Source organism: Urocitellus parryii, chromosome 12 (genome assembly GCF_045843805.1).
Source record: "Urocitellus parryii isolate mUroPar1 chromosome 12, mUroPar1.hap1, whole genome shotgun sequence".
Classification (NCBI taxonomy): Eukaryota; Metazoa; Chordata; class Mammalia; order Rodentia; family Sciuridae; genus Urocitellus; species Urocitellus parryii.
Window position 1 is genome coordinate 101046312 of NC_135542.1, and position 22730 is coordinate 101069041.

Consider the following 22730-nt stretch of genomic DNA (forward strand, 5'->3'; position numbering starts at 1 on the left):
TGCCATGACTCGTCCATTCATTCTTCCTATCTTTCTGTTTCACTGGAAACCCTTGATAATAACAGAAAGGTAGTAGATGAAAAACAGATTACAGAGTAACTTAATTTAATTATATATTTTTCCTTTAGGTAACAGAACGCTTTTCAAAGTTTTTGGAATTCAAATTGCCATGATTTACTTATATTTTAACACCATGGTCTTTCAGGGAGCAAGAATAAAAGCAGGGAAACTGGGTAAAAAAACAAGTCTATATATGATGATGACACATATGATGGTAGTGTTGGGATAGTGGGAAAATATCAGACAAAGCATCCATCTTGTATAGCTGAGGTTATTAGTTTATGCGTAATATTTGGAATATAAAACATGGAAAATAATGACATTATAGCTCTTATCAAGGTGAAATGGACGAAGGATTTTGATATTTACTAAATAAAAAAAAGTGGTGTCAGGGAGGTTTATGGAATTTAGAGGATTGGAATTTGGACATATTGCATACAATTTTTCTCCTAATTAGACATTGGGATAAAACCTGTAAGATCCAAGGGAAGAATGAAACTGGGCATATAAAATTCAGAGTCATCAGCATTGGATAGAATATAAAACCATTTTAGAAGATAAGATTACCCAGAGAGAAGAGTCAATATGATACTTCAATACACTCAAATATTGAGGGCTTAGAGAGATGGCAATGAAACAATATGTAAAACTATAAACTACCATCTTAAAAAACGCATAGGATAGGTAAATTCCTAAAGGCATCTTTATCTGAAAGCCAAATAAGTACATTATTTCAAGAAGCAACAAATCATTAATTGTTCCAGTTACCACTGAAAGAAAAAGTAAAAAGATATGAAAATTGAATTTTAAATTTTGGCAATAGACAAGTCATTTTACCCTAAGAAAAGGCATTCCAATCTTATTTTGTGAGGTTAAAAAATATATATCTATATAAGACACACACAACACACACACACACATACACACACACACACACACGGTATGGAAAAGTACAAGCATAATTCCCAATATTTTAGATATGAGAAAATACAACTTTGAACTAGAATTTTGCAACTAGAAATAAAAAAGGAAGCAAAATTAAGGATAAATCTTAAAGGTAAAGTGAAGTCTTTCATCACTGTCCCGATATGATGAGCAAAAGAGATCCACATGATGGATATATTGAGTCTGGATGCGTAGAAGAAAAACAGTGCTATTAATAACAATTTATGGCCATCTTGTGTAATCATTAACTAAAACTTGGAGTGCTAATATACGTTTAGGAAATTAAGAAATCATAATTAACACTATTGGTAGGAATAAGCAATTAATATTTATAATCTATAGGCTCACATGGTTTCAAAATGCGTTTATATTGATCTGATTGTACAGCATTGATCTTTTATATTAATAATTAATCAAAAACAAATCCTAGTGTATCTTTTTTTAAGATGAAAATGAAGTGTAGTGTGTGTGTGTGTGTGTGTGTGTGTGTGTGTGTGTGTGTGTCCTCTCTTGATAGCCTTGGGAATTAAACCCAAGGCCTTGCCCATACTAAGCAACAGCTCTGCCACTCTAACACTGAGTTACATTCCGAGCTCACTGATGAGTTCATTCTTATGCAATTGACCCTAAACTAAAGTCATAGAACCGGTGCCTGCCACTGCCCAAGAATGAATAAGAAGATGGTAGAGTGAAAATCCATGAATCAAAGCAAAATTTTACTCATGATCACAAAAAATAAGATTTCTATTTCCCCAGAATTTTTTACATTATTATAAATATCTGATGGTTAACTCAATCATATACTGGAAGAAAATATACATGTACCAATATAATTTTAAAATTAAAAACAAAATTGATATGTATAAGTAGTGTGAATTGATATACTTAAATGAATAATACTTTAGCCATGTTATCAAAACTGTCACAACATAAATATGCTGCAAATATGTATGATTTTTATGCTTTTGTATATCAGTTAAAATTTTTTAAAAAGTAAAAAAAAACTTGCATTAAAATTTAAAAATTAAAAAAAAAGTGTTACAACAATTATGCTACTGCTTAAAATGAAATTTTGTGAATATTTCTGGTAGTGGAGTTTATTCCTAAAATACAATGACCCACAAAAAGAAAACTCTGTTCCTTTCAGGATTAATAATTCTATGTTTTATTGAAAGGAAAATTCAGAATCCAGATCAAAAGAGTTTCTGGATAAATCATAGTTTCATATTCCCAATAGACTATAATTTATTGTTGATTTTTAGGAAAAGTTGTTTCTGTAAAAAAATCAAATTTAACAAAACACATAGAAAAAGCTAAGTATAATTCAAAATAATAATAAACATATCAATTTACTTTTATTTTATTTAACAGGAAGAAAAATGAAATTTAAATTTTCACTTATTATTGCATTCATTATGTTTGGAAGAATATGAACATCATTAGTGTCCAAACAACAAAAATGTGATATCGCAGGAAACTGACAATTTTTGTCTACACAAAATATATGTTTATTCTAATTTAATAAATTTGTTGATTGTCTTAAAGAGAAAAGCAACTGTACAAGACTTAATCCTTTGTTTTCCTAAGTTAAATATTCCAGACAACATTTTTTCTACAATACTATACTGAAAAATATTCAATATAATAAGAAACAAAATAGTTTATGTGCTGTGTAATCATATTAACAAAACATTTCAATGAATAATGATGACATAACAACAGGTAGTTGGGAATGAAAATAAGCAACTGTGGGCCTGAAATCTCTACTGTTATAAGAAATCAGTTGTGGTAGATGCTCGGATGTTGCAAAGCTTAAATAAAAAATTACCAAGAAAAAATATTCAGAGATGGATAGATGAAGGGAAATATCTAGGGGAAACTGATAAATAAATCAACAGGTAGATAGATAGCTTCACAGACATATTCAAATATATAACTATAGTTTAAATGTTTAAACCATGGTCATCAAATTTTATTATATTTGTATTCATTTCTTATTACTGCTGTAATAAGTTTCCACAAACTTGATGATTTGAATGAGCACAAATTTATTACCTTATTGTTCTAGAGGCCAGAAAAACAAAACTCAAGTCATGGTCTTGAGATTTTGAAGGTTCCAGAGGAGACTACACTTCCTCATCTTTTCATTTTCTAGAGATGCTTTGCGTGTCTTGATTGTACCTCTCTTCCAAATCTCAACCTCTACATCCATCTCTTCTCTATTCCTTCCTGCCTCTTTCTTACAAGATCTCTTATTATTATATTTATGCAATATAATTTATGGTCTGGAATTGTGATGCTTTCTGCTTTGTTTTTCTTATTTAAGGATTGTTTTGGCTATTCTGAGCCACTGATTCTTCCAGATAAATTTCATGACTACTTTTTCTATTTCTTTGAAGAAGGTCATTGGGATTTTTATGGGAATTTCATTGAATCACTTCAGCACTTTTGGTAACAGGTCCATTTTGACAATATTAATTGTGTTTATTCAGGAATATGGGACGTCTTCCATCTTCTAAGGTCCTTTTCAATTACTTTCTTTATTGTTCTGTAAGTTACATTGTAGAGGTTCTTCACCAATTTTGTTAGATTGATTCCCAAATATTTCTCTCTTTTTTTAGGCTATTTTGAATGGGATAGTTTTTCTAATTTTTCTTTCAGCTGGTTCATTGTTGCAGCATAGGAATGGGTGTAAATTTTGTATTCTGCTATTTTGCTGAATTCTTTTATGAATTCAAAAAGTTTTCTGGGAGTTTCTGGGTCTTCTAAGCATAGATTCATGTCATCAGCAAACAGAGTTAGTCTGAGCTCTTCTTTTCCTATTTGTAGCCTTTTAATTTCTTTCTTTTGCCTAATTGTCCTGGCTAGAGATTCAAGGATTATATTGAATAGAAGTGGGGAAAGTGGGCATTCTTATCTTGTTCCAGTTTTTAGCAGGAATGCTTTTAGTTTTGTTCTGATTAAAATGGTGTTGGGCTGGTTTTTGATCCTATATAGCTTTTACAATATTCAGGTATGTTTTTTCTTTCCCTATTTTTTGTAGTGTTTTAACAGGAATGGATGCTGTTTTGTCAAATGCTTTCTCTGCATGTATTGAGATAATGATGTAATTCTTGTCTTTAAATCTAGTTATGTGATAGATTACATTTATTGGTTTCCATATTTTGAACCAACCTTGCATCCCTGAGATGAAACCTACTTGATCATGGTGCACTATTTTTTAACATGTTTTTGTATGTGATTGACCAATATTTTATTAATAATTTTTTCATCTATGTTCACCAAGGATATTGGTCTGAAATTTTCTTTCCTTGGTGTGTCTTTGTCATGTTTTAGTATCAGGATGATACTAACTTCATAGAATTTGTTTGGAAGAGTTTCCAGCTTTTTTATTTCATGAGTGTTGATACTAGTTCTTTATTAAAGTTCTGATAAAACTCTGTTGAGAATCCATACAATCCTGGGTTTTTTTTTTTTTTTGTGGTAGGCTTTTGGTAGATTCTTCAATTTCCTTATTTGAAATTCGTCTGTTTAATTTTTCTATATCCTTCTATTTGGGTAGGTCATATGTCTTTAGGAATTTGTCAATGTCCTCAAAATTTGGAAGCCTGTTGGAGTGTAGGTTTTCAAAATTGTTTCTGATTACCCTCTGTATTTCAGTAGTGTCTATGTTGATACTTCTTTTTTTCACAGGGAATATCAAATTTAACAATTTGAATCTTTTCTCTCTCTTTAGGTTAGCGTGACTGGGAGTTTGTCAATTTTGTGAATTTTTTCAAAAAAACAATTTTTTGTTTTGTTGATTTTTTTGAATCATTTCTTTAATCTCAATTTCATTGACTTTGGGTTTGATTTTCATTATTTTCTGTCTCGACTGTGTTCATGTTTTCTACTTTCTCTAGATGTAATGCTTGGTTATTTATTTGGTGACTTTCTATTCTCTTAATTAATGAGCTCATGCTATGCACTTGCCACTTAGAAGAGCTTTCATAGTGTCCCAGAGATTTTGATATATTGTATTGCTATTCTCATTTGCTTCTGATTATTTTCTAACATTTCACCTCTGATTTCTTCTACTATCCATTTATTATTCAATAGTGAACTATTTAGTGTGAAGGTGTTAGAGTAGTTTCTACTTTTCACCTCATCATAGATTTACAATTTTATTCCATTACAGTCTGATAGAATCCAGAGTATTATCTTTATTTATTTGTTTATTTATTTTGTATATGATAAGATTTGCTTTGCCACCTAAGGTGTAATCTGTTTTAGAAAAATTTCCATTGTCAGTAGTGAATGAAATAGTTTATGAAAGTCTGTTAAATCAAATTATTAAGTGTATTTTTAGTTCTGTAACTCCTTTATGATGCTTTTGTTTCAGAGATATATCTGGTAATAAGAGAGGTGTTAAATATGGTCTACTTGATTCTTGATATTAAGAAGGGTTTGTGTGATTCATGTATATGCTCCATTGTTTGGAGCATAAATATTTATGATTCTTGCTTCCTGTTGTTTCATTGCCTTAAGCAGTATGAACTGACCTTCCTTTTTTCAACTGATTAACTTTGTCTTGAAGTCTACTTTATCTTATAGGAGAATAGAAACACCTACTTATTTATGAAATACATGCTGGTGATATGTTTTTTTTTCTTATCCTTTTAAGTTAAGTCTGTGGATGTCTTTGCCTATATGTTATCTTTTGGAGACAGCATATTACTGAATCTTCTTTTGTTTATCCAATTTGCCAGCATATGTCTTTGATTGATGAGTTTAGTCCATTAATATTCAGTGTTTTTATTAAGGTGATTTTTATTTTCTGTCATTTTTGATTCATTTCTAGTTTTTAATTTGAATTAGATTTTCCTTTGCTTGACTATTCTAGTGTAGTTTCTCTCTCTCTGCTAATTTTCATTTTTATGCTCCATTTCTTCTTCATGAAATATTTTATTTTTAAAATTTTTTTTAATATTTATTTATTTTTTTAGTTTTCGGCGGACACAACATCTCTGTTTGTATGTGGTGCTGAGGATTGAACCCGGGCTGCACACATGCCAGGCGAGCTCTCTACCACTTGAGCCACATCCCCAGCCCCATGAAATATTTTATTGAGATATGTTTTCTAGTCTGCTGCAGTCCGGCTGGGCAAATAACCAGGAGGTGACAAGCAACTTGAAGGTTGAAGCGGGAACTACTTTATTTCGAGTGAACTCAAAGTAGCAGGCTCCTAAGGTAGCAGAACTGCCTCTCTTCGGGACAGCAGAGGTTTATATACATAACTAATTACACACAGCTTGACTCAATTAACATCATCTAGATACAGCAGTCAGTCAATCAGGAATCCTCATCATCTTAATGGCTTGCTGGCATTGCTTCACAAACCACTCCTCCTGGAAAACTGCCAGGCTCCATCTTGACTTGATTTGCATCCCCAACACTAGTCCAAGCATTCTAGTTGTGAATTCTTTTGTTTTTCATAAAATGTTTTTATTGCATTTTTAATCATGAAGCTTATTTTTCTGGATATAACATTATTATTGGCATCCATTTTCTTTCAGAGCTTGGTATACATTATTTCAAGTCCCAGCTCTGAAGGTCTAAGTTGAAAATTTGGCTGTGATCTGGATTTGTTTACCTGCAAATATGACCACCCATTTTTCTTTAGCAACTTTCAAAATTTTGTTATTATTCTGTATGTTAGGCATTTCATAAAAAAATAAATATTCCGTTGTATGGGTATATTGTATTTTAGTATATTTGGAGTCCTGTATGCCTCCTGTTTTTGATTTTCTAATTCATTCTTAAGATTTAGAAAATTTTCTGATATTATTTAATTGAAAATACTGCATTCCCTTAGTTTGTTCTTTACAGTTTTCATCTATTCCTATGAATCTTATTTTTTGTCTTTTTATTTTATTCTATTTTTCTTGAAACTTCTGTTCATGGCCTCTTTTTTTTTTTGGGGGGGGGGGGTACCAGGGATTGAACTCAGGGTCATTCAATCACTGAGCCATATCCCCAGCCTTATTTTGCATTTTATTTAGAAACAGGGTCTCACTGAGTTACTCAGCACCTCACTGTTGCTGAGGCTGGCTTCAAATTCATGATACTCCTGTCTTAGCCTCACAAGCCTCTGGGATTACAGGCATGTGCCACCACACCACACCCAGCTCTGTTCATGGTCTAATAACATCTTTTCTACATGGTCAACTTTATTTTTAAGATTATATATTTTGTCTTCATTGCCTGAAACTCTGTCTTCCAAATTAACTAGTCTATTGGTAATACTTTCCATTGAATTTTTAAGTTTATTAATTCATTTCTTTCAAAGATTTCTTCAGGATCTCTAGCTCCCTATTGAAGTGATCTTTCACTTCTAGTATTTGCTCTCTGATTTCACTCATTAAATCACATTTTACCTAATAGATCAGTGTAACCATGATTTTTCTAAATTCCTTCTCTGACATTTCCTTCACTGTGATTTCAATGGAGTCTATTATTGAGGCATTTTAGATTGCTTGGAATTTTTTTCTTGCTTTTTTAATTTTATGTGTCTACTCATCTATCCAAATGGATCTGAAGCCTCAGAGTTTCTACTCTACAAACTTATAGTCCCCTTGTTGGTTTCTAGTACCTCAAAGATTAGGGAGATCCAAATAATAGCAATGACCCATGTAAACAATATATATCAATAACTAAGTTCTTTGTTTATATTATGACTACTATGTTAATTTGTACAATATACAAAATTGTTAGGGTAATCAATTTCCATTATTAAGAACATTAAGTAATCATGCATTTTATATGGCATAAAATCAAACAGTAGGTTCTATGTTTGACTTCTGTAGTATTAATTATTACTACAACATTAGTGGGTGGTCTGCCATTATGTATACCAGTTAGTGCTAAGGGGTACTAAGAATAGAGTTAAGAAAAAAGATGAAGAGAAAGGAGGGTAGAAAATTGTTTGTGATTTCATTATTTGAAAGTGGGGAATGCAAAAACAGCATAGCATGTGATAGTTATGCAGAGGGAAGAGAAAAATAATTGAAGTAAAAAAATTAAAATAAGTGTAAAAAGAGAACAATAGAAGTTGGCTGTTGGGAAGAGGAAAGGGAGAGAGAAACAAAGGGAATAGCATGGTGAAGAATACAATACAAAACAAAATAAAATATACTAACCAAAACCCTTAACCTGCAAAAGACAGAGCAAGGAAAAAACACTAACTTTAAAAAAAAATACTAGAACTGCAAAAACAGAAACAAACATGAATGTGTATAAATATGTTTATAGGAAAACAAACAAATAATCAATTAAGGAGTTATTTCCATTGTTGTAGAAAAATAAAATAAAATAAATAAAAGTCCATGAGAATATATGATCACCATCTGTGCCCAACTATCAACTTTCTATTTCTTCTTGATGTATATGCTGGGCACAAGAGTAGGGGCTGTGAGTTGTCAACTCCTTTCTTTTAATTGTCTTGCCCACCAAGATGCCAGTTGAAGTTCAAAACTCTCTGCTTCCCTTCTCCTTGGTAAGATTTGGGATAGGAAATAGTGTTAGTTTGGGATAGGAAATAGTGTTAATTCTGCTCCAAATGAAGCCAAAGCTTCATTCTCTGAAATGAACACCTATAGGTAGAGCTCTCAGATGTGGGACTTGGATCTTGTGAGACCCCAGGTGTAGCTACTTATGTGAAGATATAAATCAGATGCCTAACTATGTTAAGAGATTGTATTCCAGGAACTTCTCCAGGGATCTGCTCATAAGACAAAAGATCCAGTCCCACATCCCTTCTCTCCCTCACAAGTTCTGTCCCTCACGACCTCCTGGGGCCTGTCACTGAGCTCAATCACAACCACCTATTCAGATTCCCTACACATTGCAGCTGACCCTGCTTTCTTCTCAGCTGGCAAGGGTGGGGGAGTGGGAGGTGTTGGTCAATCTCCAAGCACAGACACACCTGCTCATTCAGATTCTCAGCCATTTGGGGATTGGTATCCCAGTGCATATATACACACACCCATTCTGACTCATGATCCATTGCTGCAGCTGAACCTGTGAGCACTGAACTCAAAGCAGAAAAGGAGCCAAATTCTTCTTGGCCTCCCTGACGTGTATTCCCTCAAGCTAAATGCTCTCTGTGCCTAATTTTTCTCCAGATTTTGCTGTGCTCAGACTAGTTCACATGGCTGGTCTCTACCTGTACTGTCTATCAGAGCAAGTCCCATTTTTCTGGATCTGAGTTCTCAGGTTCCTGTATATCTGCCAGCGGGTGCAGTGTGTTCTGCTCAAGACGGCACCTGCCTCAGATTGCTGTGGACTCCTGTTAAACATGGGGCATCCATTGTCTACCAACTTGATGTGTTTAACAGCCTCCTGATCGGCCTTAGCAGGCTGCTCCACCTATCTCAGGATTTTTCACACTAAAGCTGACTCTTGTATTTCTCAACTATTTTCCATCCTTGTGTGTTAATGTCACTTCTCCTGCAAGCAGTTTAGCTTTACTTTGACCCTTTTACTTGTTTAATGTTCTCCAAAATTATACCTCTTAAGGCATTCTAGCTATCTAGTATTGAGCTTCAGTGAAATCTCTTTTATTCACTTCACAGAAAAGCGATATTCCCACTGCATGAATCCCTGGTCACCAAGCTACAAAAATATTGCCTCCCTCTAGTTCATCATCTTCTATTCTCCTTATCATTACTGTTTTACTTGAAAACCCTTAGTATTTCTTTTTTATTGGTTGTTCAAAACATTACAAAGCTCTTGACATCATATTTCATACATTAGATTCAAGTGGGTTATGAACTCCCATTTTTACCCCATATACAGATTGCAGAATCACATCGGTTACACATCCACATTTTTACGTAATGCCATATTAGTAACTGTTGCATTCTGCTACCTTTCCTATCCTCTACTATCCCCCCTCCCCTTCCCTCCCATCTTCTCTCTCTACCCCATCTACTGTAATTCATTTCTCTCCTTGTTTTTTTCCCATTCCTCTCACAACCTCTTATATGTAATTTTTTATAACAATGAGGGTCTCCTTCCATTTCCATGCAATTTCCTTTTTCTCTCCCTTTCCCTCCCACCTCATATCTCTGTTTAATGTTAATCTTTTCCTCCTGCTCTTTCTCCCTGCTCTGTTCTTAGTTTCTCTCATTATATCAAAGAAGACATTTGGCATTTGTTTTTTAGGGATTGGCTAGCTTCACTTAGCATAATCTGCTCAAATGCCATTCATTTCCCTGGAAATTCCATGATTTTGTCATTTTTTTACTGCAGATTAATATTACATTGTGTATAAGTGCCACATTATTTTTATCCATTCATCTATTAAAGAGCATCTGGGTTGGTTCCACAGTCTAGGTACTGTGAATTGTTCTGCTATGAACATGGATGTAGCAGTGTCCCTGTAGTACGCTCTTTTAAGGTCTTCAGGGAATAGTCTGAGAAGGGAAATAGCTGGGTCAAATGGTGGTTCCATTCCCAGCTTTCCCAGGAATCTCCATACTGTTTTCCAAATTGGCTGCAACAATTTGCAGTCCCGCCAGCAATGTACAAGAGTACCCTTTTCCCCACATCCTCGCCAGCACTTGTTGTTGTTTGACTTCATAATGGCTGCCAATCTTACTGGAGTGAGATGGTAACTTAGGGTGATTTTGATTTACATTTCTCTGACTGCTAGAGATGGTGAGCATTTTTTCATGTACTTGTTGATTGATTGTATGTCCTCCTCTGAGAAGTGTCTGTTCAGGTCCTTGGCCCATTTGTTGACTGGGTTATTTGTTATCTTATTGTTTAATTTTTTGAGTTCTTTGTATACTCTGGATATTAGGGCTCTATCTGAAGTGTGAGGAGTAAAGATTTGTTCCCAGGATGTAGGCTCCCTATTTACCTCTCTTATTGTTTCTCTTGCTGAGAAAAAACATTTTAGTTTAAGTAAGTCCCATTTGTTGATTCTTGTTATTAAATCTTGTGCTATGGGTGTCCTATTAAGGACACAATTTATAGATTGGAGCCAACTTTTTCTTCTATCAGACACAGAGTCTCTGATTTGATATCAAGTTCCTTGATCCATTTTGAGTTAACTTTTGTGCATGGCGAGAGGAGGGGATTCAGTTTCATTTTATTGCATATGGATTTCCAGTTTTCCCAGCACCATTTGTTGAAGATGCTATCCTTCCTCCATTGCATGCTTTTAGCCCCTTTATCAAATATAAGATAGTTATAACTTTGTGGATCAGTCTCTGTGTCCTCTATTCTGTACCATTGGTCCACCCGCCCGTTTTGGTACCAGTACCATGCTGTCTTTGTTACTATTGCTCTATAGTATAGTTTGAAATCTGGTATAGCTATGCCGCCTGATTCACACTTCCTGCTTAGAGTTGCTTTTGCTATTCTGGGTCTTTTATTTTTCCATATGAATTTCATGATTGCTTTATCTATTTCTACAAGAAATGCCATTGGGATTTTGATTGGCATTGCATTAAACCTATAGAGAACTTTTGGTAATATAGCCATTTTGATGATGTTAGTTCTGCCTATCCATGAACAGGGTATATTTTTCCATCTTCTAGATCTTCTTCTATTTCTCTCTTTAGGGTTCTGTAGTTTTCATTGTATAAATATTTCACCTCTTTGTTAGGTTGATGCCTAATTATTTTATTTTTTCGAGGATATTGTGAATGGGGTGTTTTTCCTCATTTCCGTTTCAAAAGTTTTGTCGCTGATATACAGAAATGAGTTTGATTTATGTGTGTTGATTTTATATCCTGCCACTTTGCTGAATTCATTTATTAGTTCTAGTAGTTTTTTTGTAGACCCTTTTGGGTCTTCTAGGTATAGAATCATGTAGACCAAAAATAGTGATAATTTCAGTTCTTCTTTTCCTATTTTTATGCCTTTAATTTCTTTTGTCTGTCTAATTGCTCTGGCCAGTGTTTCGAGAACTGTATTGAATAGAAGTGGTGATAGAGGGCACCTCTATCTTGTTCCATATTTTAGAGGGAATGCCTTCGATTTTTCTCCATTCAGAATGATGCTAGCCTGAGGCTTAGCATAGATAGCTTTTACAATGTTGAGGTAAGTTCCTGTTATACCTAGTTTTCTAATGTTTTGAACATAAAGGGATGCTGTACTTTGTCGAATGCTTTTTCTGCATCTATCCAGATGATCATATGGTTCTTATCTTTAAGTCTATTGATGTGGTGAATAACATTTATTGATTTCTGTATATTGAACCATCCTTGCATCCCAGGGATGAATCCTACTTGATCAAGGTGCACAATTTTTTTGATATGTTTTTGTATCCAATTTGCCAGAATTTTATTGAGGATTTTTGCGTCTAGTTTCATTAGAGATATTGGTCTGTAGTTTTCTTTCTTTGAGGTGTCTTTGTCTGGTTTCGGAATCAGGGTGATGTTGGCCTCAGAGAATAAATTTGGAAGAGCTCCCTCTTTTTCTATTTCCTTGAATAACTTGTAAAGTATTGGTATTAATTCTTCTATAAAGGTTTTGTAAAACTCCACTGTATACTCATCCACTCCTGGGCTTTTCTTGGTTGGTAGTCTTTTGATTGCTTCTTCTATTTCATCCATTGATATTGTTCTGTTCAAATTGTGTGTATCCTCCTGACTCAGTCTGGGCAAATCATATGACTTAAGAAATTTATCGATATCTTCACTATCTTCTATTTTATTGGAATATTGTTTTTCAAAATAATTCTTAATTATCTTCTGTATTTCTGTAGTATCTGTTGTGATATTGCCTTTTTCATCCCATATGTTAGTAATTTGAGTTCTCTCTCTTCTTCTCTTCGTTAACATGGCTAAGGGTCTGTTGATCTTATTTATTTTTTCGAAGAACCAACTTTTAGTTTCGGCAATTTTTTCAATAGTTTCTTTTGTTTCAATTTCGTTGATTTCCACTCTGATTTTAATTATTTCTTGTCTTCTGCTACATTTGCTGTTGTTTTGCTCTTCCTTTTCTAGGGCTTTGAGATGAAGTGTGAGCTCATTTATTTGTTGGTTTTTTTCTTTTATTGAGGAATGACCTCCAGGAGATGAATTTCCCTCTTAAAACTGCTTTTATTGTGTCCCATAGATTCCGATATGTTGTGTCTGTATTTTCATTTATCTCTAAAGATTTTTTGATTTCTTCCTTTATGTCTTCTGTAACCCATTGATCATTCAGTAACATATTGTTCATTTTCCATGTGATGTAGGATTTTTCCTTCCTTCTTTTATCATTGATTTCCAGTTTCATTCCATTATGATCAGATAAAATGCATGGTATTATCTCCACCCCTTTATATTTACTGAGGGTTGCCCTATGGCATAATATATGGTCTATTTTTGAGAAGGATCCATGTGCTGCTGAGAAAAAAGTATATCCACTTGATGATGGTTGATATATTCTATATATGTCAGTTAAGTCTAGGTTATTGATTGTGATATTGAGTTCTATAGTTTCTTTATTCAACTTTTGTTTGGAGGATCTGTCCAATGGTGAGAGAGGTGTGTTGAAGTCACCCATAATTATTGTGTTGTGGTCTATTTGATTCTTGAACTTGAGGAGAGTTTGTTTTATGAATGACACAGCACCATTATTTGATGCATAAATATTGATAATTGTTATGTCTTCTTGGTGAATGGTTCCTTTTAACAGTATATAATGTCCTTCCTTATCCTTTTTGATTAACTTAGTCTTGAAGTCGATTTTATTCAATATGAGGATGGCCAACCCTGCTTGCTTACGAGGACCGTGTGCATGGTATATTTTTTCCCAACCTTTCACCTTCAGCCTGTGTATGTCTTTTCCAATCAGATGTGTCTCCTGGAGGCAGCATATTGTTGTATTTGTTTTTTTAATCAATGTTACCAACCTATGTCGCTTTATTGGAGAGTTTAAGCCATTAACGTTTAGAGTTAATATTTATATATGGTTTGCACTTCCATCCATGTTTGATTATTTATCTTTTTTTTTAAATGTTGGTTGTTCAAAACATTACATAGTTCTTGATATATCATATTTCACATTTTGATTCAAGCGGGTTATGAACTCCCATTTTACCCCGTATACAGCTTGCAGAATCACATCAGTTACACTCCATTGCTTTACATATTGATAAACTCATGTCTGTTGTATTCTGCTGCCTTTCCTATCCTCTACTATCCCCCCTCCCCTCCCCTCCCCTCCCCTCCCCTCTTCTCTCTCTACCCCCACTACTGTAATTCATTCCTCCCCCTTGTACTGTTTTTCCCTTTCCCCTCACTTCCTCTTGTATGTAATTTTGTATAACCCTGAGGATCTCCTTCCATTTCCATGCAATTTCCCTTCTCTCTCCCTTTCCCTCCCACCTCTCATCCTTGTTTAATCTTGGTCTTCTTCTCCTGCTCTTCTTCCCTAGTCTGTTCTTAGTTACTCTCCTTATATCAAAGGAGACATTTGGCATTTGTTTTTTAGGGCTTGGCTAGCTTCGCTTAGCATAATCTGCTCTAATGCCATCCATTTCCCACCAAATTCTATGATTTAGTCATTTTTTACTGCAGAGTAATACACCATTGTGTATAAATGCCACATTTTTTTTATCCATTCGTCTATTGAAGGGCATCTAGGTTGATTCCACAGTCTTGCTATTGTGAATTGTGCTGCTATGAACATCGATGTAGCAGTGTCCCTGTAGCATGCTCTTTTTAGGTCTTTAGGGAATAGACCGAGAAGGGGAATGGCTGGGTCAAATGGTGGTTCCATTCCCAGCTTTCCAAGAAATCTCCATACCGCTTTCCAAATTGGCTGCACCAATTTGCAGTCCCACCAACAATGTACAAGTGTACCCTTTTCCCCACAACCTCGCCAGCACTTATTGTTGTTCGACTTCCTAATGGCTGCCAATCTTACTGGAGTGAGATGGTATCTTAGGGTGGTTTTGATTTGCATTTCTCTGACTGCTAGAGATGGTGAGCATTTTTTCATGTACTTATTGATTGATTGTATGTCCTCCTCTGAGAAGTGTCTATTCAAGTCCTTGGCCCATTTGTTGATTGGGTTATTTGTTATCTTATTGTCTAATTTTCTGAGTTCCTTATATATTCTGGATGTTAGGGCTCTATCTGAAGTGTGAGGAGTAAAGATTTGTTCCCAGGATGTAGGCTCCCTATTTACCTCTCTTATTGTTTCTTTTGCTGAGAAAAAACTTTTTAGTTTAAGTAAGTCCCATTTGTTGATTCTAAATGTTAACTCTTGTGCTATGGGTGTCCTATTGAGGAATTTGGAGCCCGAACCCACAGCATGTAGGTCGTAGCCAACTTTTTCTTCTATCAGATGCCATGTCTCTGATTTGATATCAAGCTCCTTGATCCATTTTGACTTAACTTTTGTGCTTGGCGAGAGAAAGGGATTCAGATTCATTTTGTTGCATATGGATTTCCAGTTTTCCCAGCACCATTTGTTGAAGATGCTATCCTTCCTCCATTGCATGCTTTTAGCCCCTTTATCAAATATAAGGAAGTTGTAGTTTTGTGGGTTGGTTTCTGTGTCCTCTATTCAGTACCATTGGTCCACCCGCCTGTTTTGGTACCAGTACCATGCTGTTTTTGTTACTATTGCTCTGTAGTATAGTTTGAGATCTGGAATCGCTATACCACCTGATTCACACTTCCTGCTTAGTATTGTTTTTGCTATTCTGGGTCTTTTATTCTTCCATATGAATTTCATGATTGCTTTCTCCATTTCTACAAGAAATGCCGTTGGGATTTTGATTGGCATTGCATTAAACCTATAGAGAACTTTTGGTAATATCGCCATTTTGATGATGTTAGTTCTGCCTATCCATGAACAGGGTATGTTTTTCCATCTTCTAAGGTCTTCTTCAATTTCTCTTTTTAGGGTTCTGTAGTTTTCATTGTATAAGTCTTTCACCTCTTTTGTTAGGTTGATTCCCAAGTATTTTATTCTTTTTGAGAATATTGTGAATGGCGTGGTTGTCCTCGTTTCCATTTCAGAGGATTTGTCACTGATATACAGGAATGCCTTTGATTTATGCGTGTTGATTTTATAACCTGCCACTTTGCTGAATTCATTTATTATCTCTAATAGTTTCTTTGTAGACCCTTTTGGGTCTGCTAGGTATAGAATCATGTCATCTGCAAATAGTGATAATTTAAGTTCTTCTTTTCCTATTTTTATGCCTTTAATTTCTTTCGTCTGTCTAATTGCTCTGGCCAGTGTTTCGAGAACTATGTTGAACAGAAGTGGTGAAAGAGGGCATCCCTGTCTTGTTCCAGATCTTAGAGGGAATGCCTTCGATTTTTCTCCATTCAGAATGATGCTAGCCTGAGGCTTAGCATAAATTGCCTTTACAATGTTGAGGTATGATCCTGTTATCCCTAGTTTTTCAAGAGTTTTGAACATAAAGGGATGCTGTACTTTGTCGAATGCTTTTTCCGCATCTATTGAGATGATCATATGGTTCTTATTTTTAAGTCTATTGATGTGGTGAATAACATTTATTGATTTCCGTATATTGAACCAACCTTGCATACCAGGGATGAATCCTACTTGATCAAGGTGCACAATTTTTTTGACATGTTTTTGTATCCGATTCGCCAGAATTTTATTGAGGATTTTTGCATCTAGGTTCATTAGAGATATTGGTCTGTAGTTTTCTTTCTTTGAAGTGTCTTTGTCTGGTTTCGGAATCAGGGTGATGTTAGCCTCGTAGAGTGAATTTGGAAGTTCTCCCTCTTTTTCTATTTCCTGAAATAGCTTGAAAAGTATTGGTATTAGTTCCTCTTTAAAGGTTTTGTAAAACTCTGCTGTATACCCATCCGGTCCTGGGCTTTTCTTAGATGGTAATCTTTTGATAGTTTCTTCTATTTCCTCAATTGATATTGGTTTGTTTAGGTTGTCTATATCCTCCTGACTCAATCTGGGCAGATTATATGACTTAAGAAATTTATCGATGCCTTCACTATCCTCTATTTTATTGGAGTATAAGGATTCAAAATAATTTCTGATTATCTTCTGTATTTCTGAAGTGTCTGTTGTGATATTGCCTCTTTTATCCCGTATGCTGGTAATTTGAGTTCTCTCTCTTTTTCTCTTCGTTAGCATGCCTAAGGGTCTGTCAATTTTATTTATTTTTTCAAAGAACCAACTTTTAGTTTTGTCAGTTTTTTCAATTGTTTCTTTTGTTTCAATTTCATTAATTTCAGCTCTGATTTTAACTATTTCTTGCCTTCTACTTCTTTTGCTATTGTTTTGCTCTTCTTTTTCTAGGATTTTGAGATGAAGTATGAGATCATTTATTTGTTGTTTTTTTCTTTTTTTAAGTAATGCACTCCAAGCAATGAATTTTCCTCTTAGAACTGCTTTCAATGTGTCCCATAGATTCCAATATGTTGTGTCTGTGTTTTCATTTAACTCTAAGAATTTTTTAATTTCCTCCTTGATGTCTTCTAAAACCCATTGATCATTCAGTAACCTATTGTTCATTCTCCAAGTGATGCATGATTTTTCCTTCCTTCTTTTATCGTTGATTTTCAGTTTCATTCCATTGTGATCAGATAAGATGCATGGTGTTATCTCTACCCCTTTATATTGTCTAAGAGTTGCCCTGTGACATAATATATGGTCTATTTTTGAGAAGGTTCCATGTGCTGCTGAGAAAAAAGTGTAACTACTTGATGTTGGGTGGTATAGTCTATATATGTCAATTAAGTCTAGATTGTTAATTGTGTTATTGAGTTCTATAGTTTCCTTATTTAACTTTTGTTTGGAAGATCTGTCCAGTGGTGAGAGAGGTGTGTTCAAGTCTCCCATGATTATTGTATGGTGGTCTATTAGACTCTTAAACTTGAGAAGAGTTTGCTTGATGAACACAGGTGCGCCATTATTTGGGGCATATATATTTATGATTGTTATGTCTTGTTGGTGTATGGTTCCCTTGAGCAGTATGACATGTCCTTCTTTATCCCTTTTGATTAACTTTGGTTTGAAATCTATTTTATTAGATATGAGTATGGCCACTCCTGCTTGTTTCCGCATTCCATATGAGTGGTATGATTTTTCCCAACCTTTCACCTTCAGTCTATGAATATCTTTTCCTATCAGATGCGTCTCCTGTAGGCAGCATATTGTTGGGTCTTGTTTTGTGATCCATTCTGCTAGCCTGTGTCTCTTGATTGGTGAGTTTAAGCCATTAACATTTAGGGTTATTATTGAGATATGGTTTGTTCTTCTAGCCATATTTATTTATTGATGTTACTAAACCTGATTTGTTATCCTCTTTGACTACTTTCCCCCCTTTACTGTCCTACCTCCCAATGTTGGTTTTCAATGTTATTTTCCATTTCCTCTTCCTGTAATGTTTTGCCAAGGATTTTTTGAAGAGATGGTTTTCTAGCTGCGAATTCTTTTAACTTTTGTTTATCGTGGAAGGTTTTAATTTCATCTTCTATCCTGAAGCTTAATTTCGCCGGATACACGATTCTTGGTTGGAACCCATTTTCTTTCAGTGTTTGAAATATGTTATTCCAGGATCTTCTAGCTTTCAGAGTCTGTGTCGAGAGATCAGCTGTTATCCTGATTGGTTTACCCCTAAATGTAATCTGCTTTCTTTCTCTTGCAGCTTTTAAAATTCTCTCCTTATTCTGTATGTTGGACATCTTCATTATAATGTGTCTAGGTGTGGATCTCTTATGATTTTGCATATTCGGCGTCCTGTAGGCTTCTAGGATTTGGGATTCTGTCTCATTCTTCAAGTCTGGGAAGTTTTCTTGTATTATTTCACTGAATAGATTGCTTAATCCTTTGGTTTGGAGCTCTGTGCCTTCCTGTATCCCAATGACTCTTAAGTTTGGTCTTTTGATACTATCCCATAGCTCTTGAATGTTCTGCTCATGGTTTCTTAGTAGACTTGCTGAGCTATCTATGTTCTTTTCAAGTTGAAATACTCTGTCTTCATTGTCTGATGTTCTATCTTCTAAGTGATCCACTCTGCTGGTAGTATTCTCAATTGAGTTTTTAAGTTGGTTTATTGTTTCCTGCATTTCTAGTATTTCTATTTGTTTGTTTTTTATTACCTCTATCTCCCTGTGAAATTGATCTTTTACTTCCTGGATTTGTTTGTCAATGTGATCTTTCATTGTCTGATTTTGCTGTCTCATGTCTTCCTTGAGACTCCAGATCATCTGAAGCATGTATGTCCTGAGCTCTCTATCTGACATTCCATCTGTTGCAGCCATTACCTCTTCTAAAGTTGAGTTGACCTGCATTGCCTGTGGTCCTTTCTTTCCTTGTCGTTTCATACTGCTGGCGTTTCTTTCTGCTTGGTGAAATTGTTGTGTCTTTGATATTTTCCCTCTATTTATTTATATTGCTCTTGTATAGTTGAAAAATCACCCTTGCAGGGCAGGTAGTGGCTGTGATTCTCCTCCAATTAGTGTGATCCGTCTACCATGCTGGCAGGCCCTAGGTCTGCTTTGCTGGTTGGTCAAAGGTCCACCTACCCAGCAGGCGCTAGGGGCACCTGTGTCACTCCGTAGGTTGCTGGGCCTAACCTCCTGATGGGTTGCAGGTTCGCCTAGCTTGCATTCACTGGGGGAGCGGCCGGTTCCGCCCCTCAGCAGGCTTTGGGCCCGCTCTGCTGGTGTTCACAGTCCCGCCTACCTTGCAGTCACTGGGGGAGGGGAGGAGCCTAGCCCTCAGCCGTCCGCCGGACCTGTCCTAGTGGGTCCAGTCCGCGTTCCCCGCAGGCGCGTGTAGCTGCTGTCACTTGGCTGGTTGCTGGGCCTGACCCGCCCGCCCGTGGCTTGCAGGTTCGCCTAGCTTGCAGGCACTGGGGGAGGGGCCGGTTCCGCCCCTCGGCAGGCTTTGGGCCCGCTCTGCTGGTGTTCACAGTCCCGCCTACCTGCAGACACTGGGGGAGGGGACGGGCCTAGCCCTCAGCCGTATTTATCTTTTTTAAAAATTTAGTTTGTTTCTCCATGATTAGCTTTCTCCCTGCCCTCTGTCTTTACTGAGGTACTTCCCCTGTTGGTTTTGGTTATTGTTTGTTATTTATTCCTCGTGTAGTGTTTTGCTCAAGATGCTTTTCAATGCTGGTTTTCTGGCTGCAAATTCTTTTAACTTTTGTTTATCATGAAAGATTTTTATTTTGTTGTCATACCTGAAGCTTAATTTTGCTGGATACAAAATTCTTGGTTGGCATCCATTGTCTTTCAGTGTTTGAAATACGTTGTTCCAGGGTCTTCTCGCTTTCAGTGTCTGTGATGAAAAATCCGTTGTTAACCTTATTCGTTTACCCCTGAATGTAATCTGCCTCCTTTCTCTTGTAGCTTTTAATATTTTCTCTTTGTTCTGTATATTGGATATCGTCATAACAATGTGTTTTGGCATTGGTCTACTGTGATTTTGTATGTTCGATGTCCTGTATGCATCTACAATTTGTATATCCATTTCCTGTTTTATTTCTGGAAAGTTTGCTATAATTATTTCATTCAGCAGGTTTCTCATTCCCTTGGTTTGAACCTCTATACCTTCCTCTATCCCGATGACTCTTACATTTTTTTTTATATTATCCCATATCTCTTGGATGTTTTTCTCTTGATTTTGTACCAGCTTTCTGAGTTGGCTAGAATCTTTTCAAGATGATATATTTTGTCTTCATTATCTGACATTCTGGCTTCTACTTGCTCCACTCTGTTAGTAATACTCTCATTCGAGTTTTTAATTTAGTTTATAGTTTCCTTCATTTCTAGAATTATTGTTTGATTTTTTTTATAATCCCTATCTCCTGATAAAGATGCTTAGCTTATTTGCTTCTTTTATCTGTTTATGTAATTCATTTTCAATGTGTTCTTTCACTGTTTAAGTTTGCTGTCTCATATCCTCTTTAAGGTTCCATTTCATCTGTCTAAGGTATTCCTTGAGTTTTTTATTTGACCATTTTTCTGATGTCTCTAGGTCCTTCTGAATATTTAGGCTGTCCTGCAGTGTTTGTACTCTTTTTCTTCATTGCTTTTTCATGCTGCTCATGTTACTTCTTGTCCTGTTTGACTGCTGAGTTACTGTTTACTCCTATAAATTTATTTGATGCTTGGGAGGAAAGGTATTAGAAGGGAAGGGAAGAAGTCACTAAAGAGAATGAGAGTAAGCAGGTAGAATTCAAGGAAGGGGGAATAAGAAAATTGAAAAGAAATAAAAAGACAAAAGAAAAAAATAGAAAAGAAAAAAGAAAAAAATTTTTAAAAATAATAAAAAATTAAAATTAAAATTAAAAAAATAATTAAAAAATATTTAAAAACTAAAAAAAGAAAATGAAAAAAAACAAATAATAATAAAAAAATTTCATAAATGCAGTCTTAGAGTTTGATTAACTTCTCTTCCAGTAGGTGGATCTGTGCCCACTGTGCCAAGCTTCTCCTCTCAATACGTGGGAACCAATCACTGTGCAGCCGCTCCTCCTCCCAGACTGGGCGGGTCTCCAATCCTGAGTGCCTAGGGCATTCTCTTGTGTCTAGTCACTTCCCCACTTTTCCTCAAGCCAGGCCCCACTCACCAGTGACGCTCACCACAATACTGGCTACACTCCATGTCTGCTGCTCCCGGGAGCCCTATTTTCTTGAATGACTGGGCAGACTCTCCCTATTTGCCATTCCCTCAGACCCTAAGTTTGTGGAGCTTGGGGCTGAGAACCCTCAGGGAATTTTGCTTGCCCTCCGGTAGCCACGCCCCCAGTAGCTGGTGCAAGAGACCTCAGTTGTCAGCACTGGTGGGAGCGGTAGCCGGGGGTTCTGCGCCGCGGGTCCCACGCCACTCCTGCTTCCGTTGGTCTGACTATCGTGCTTATGGGAGAGCTGTCAGGGGCCCTTAAGGTTTCCCCGCTGTGTGGAGAGGGAGGGCTAGGGGGTTACACACCTGTCGCCGCCGGTTTCAATGAAGTTATCTCCTCCGCAGCATTCTGGTGATGTCAGTTCTCTGCCATGGTGGTATCCCATACAAATGTGGACAGTTCGTTCCCTTTGCCAGGTGACCAATGCAACAGGTGGGTCCTGACTGGCTCTCCCAAGCCCCGTCTCAATCCTGTGGCCACTGCCTATGAAGGCTTGGTTGGTATTACCCTCCGCAGGTTCAGAAGGGCCAACCAGTTGTTTCAGCAGGATGGTTTAGTGCTGAGTCACCGCGGTTTGTCTGCGAGACGCAGGCGAATGGGAGCTTGAATTCAGCCCATCCAGGCTCTGTGTGTGTTCTGAGAGGCCCAGACGGTTCGCCCCAGATCCACACGTTAGCTCAGCAATGCTTAGTGATCCTGAGCAAACAACATTTAGATGGTTTAGGACTCCCTATGCCCGCTGCCATGTTGGATTGATAACCCTTAATATTTCTAAAGAAAAATACTTGTTTTTGCCAGTGACTTATTTTTGTCAAAGTGATTGTTCTTAATCATTTTGAGTTATTACTATTTTATTTAGAATATTCCTAAGAAAACACATTTAGCTATGATAAATACTAATTATTCTTATGTGTTTAACATATATTTTTTTAATTATTGGTGGCTTTTATTATATTTTCTATTAGAATTTCTTGAGTTTCTTAACTCTGTTATCAGAAAAGAGAAAGCATCTTATATCTTTTCTCAAATAACTTATGGTTATTTGTTTCTCTTGTTTTATTTACTGAAATCTGTAATTCAACTTAAATCAATTTGAGCATAG

At 35.9% G+C, this 22730-nt stretch overlaps 1 protein-coding gene across 1 annotated transcript in view; it reads right to left on the reverse strand.

Annotated features, from left to right (window-relative positions):
• Window positions 1–22730, reverse strand: part of LOC144249635 (tripartite motif-containing protein 60-like) — a 119831-nt gene that overhangs the window by 11329 nt on the left and 85772 nt on the right. The window contains exon 3 of the mRNA XM_077791744.1: window positions 9209–9411. Within this exon, the coding sequence (XP_077647870.1) occupies window positions 9209–9411 (203 nt within the window). The remainder of the gene's footprint in view (window positions 1–9208; window positions 9412–22730) is intronic.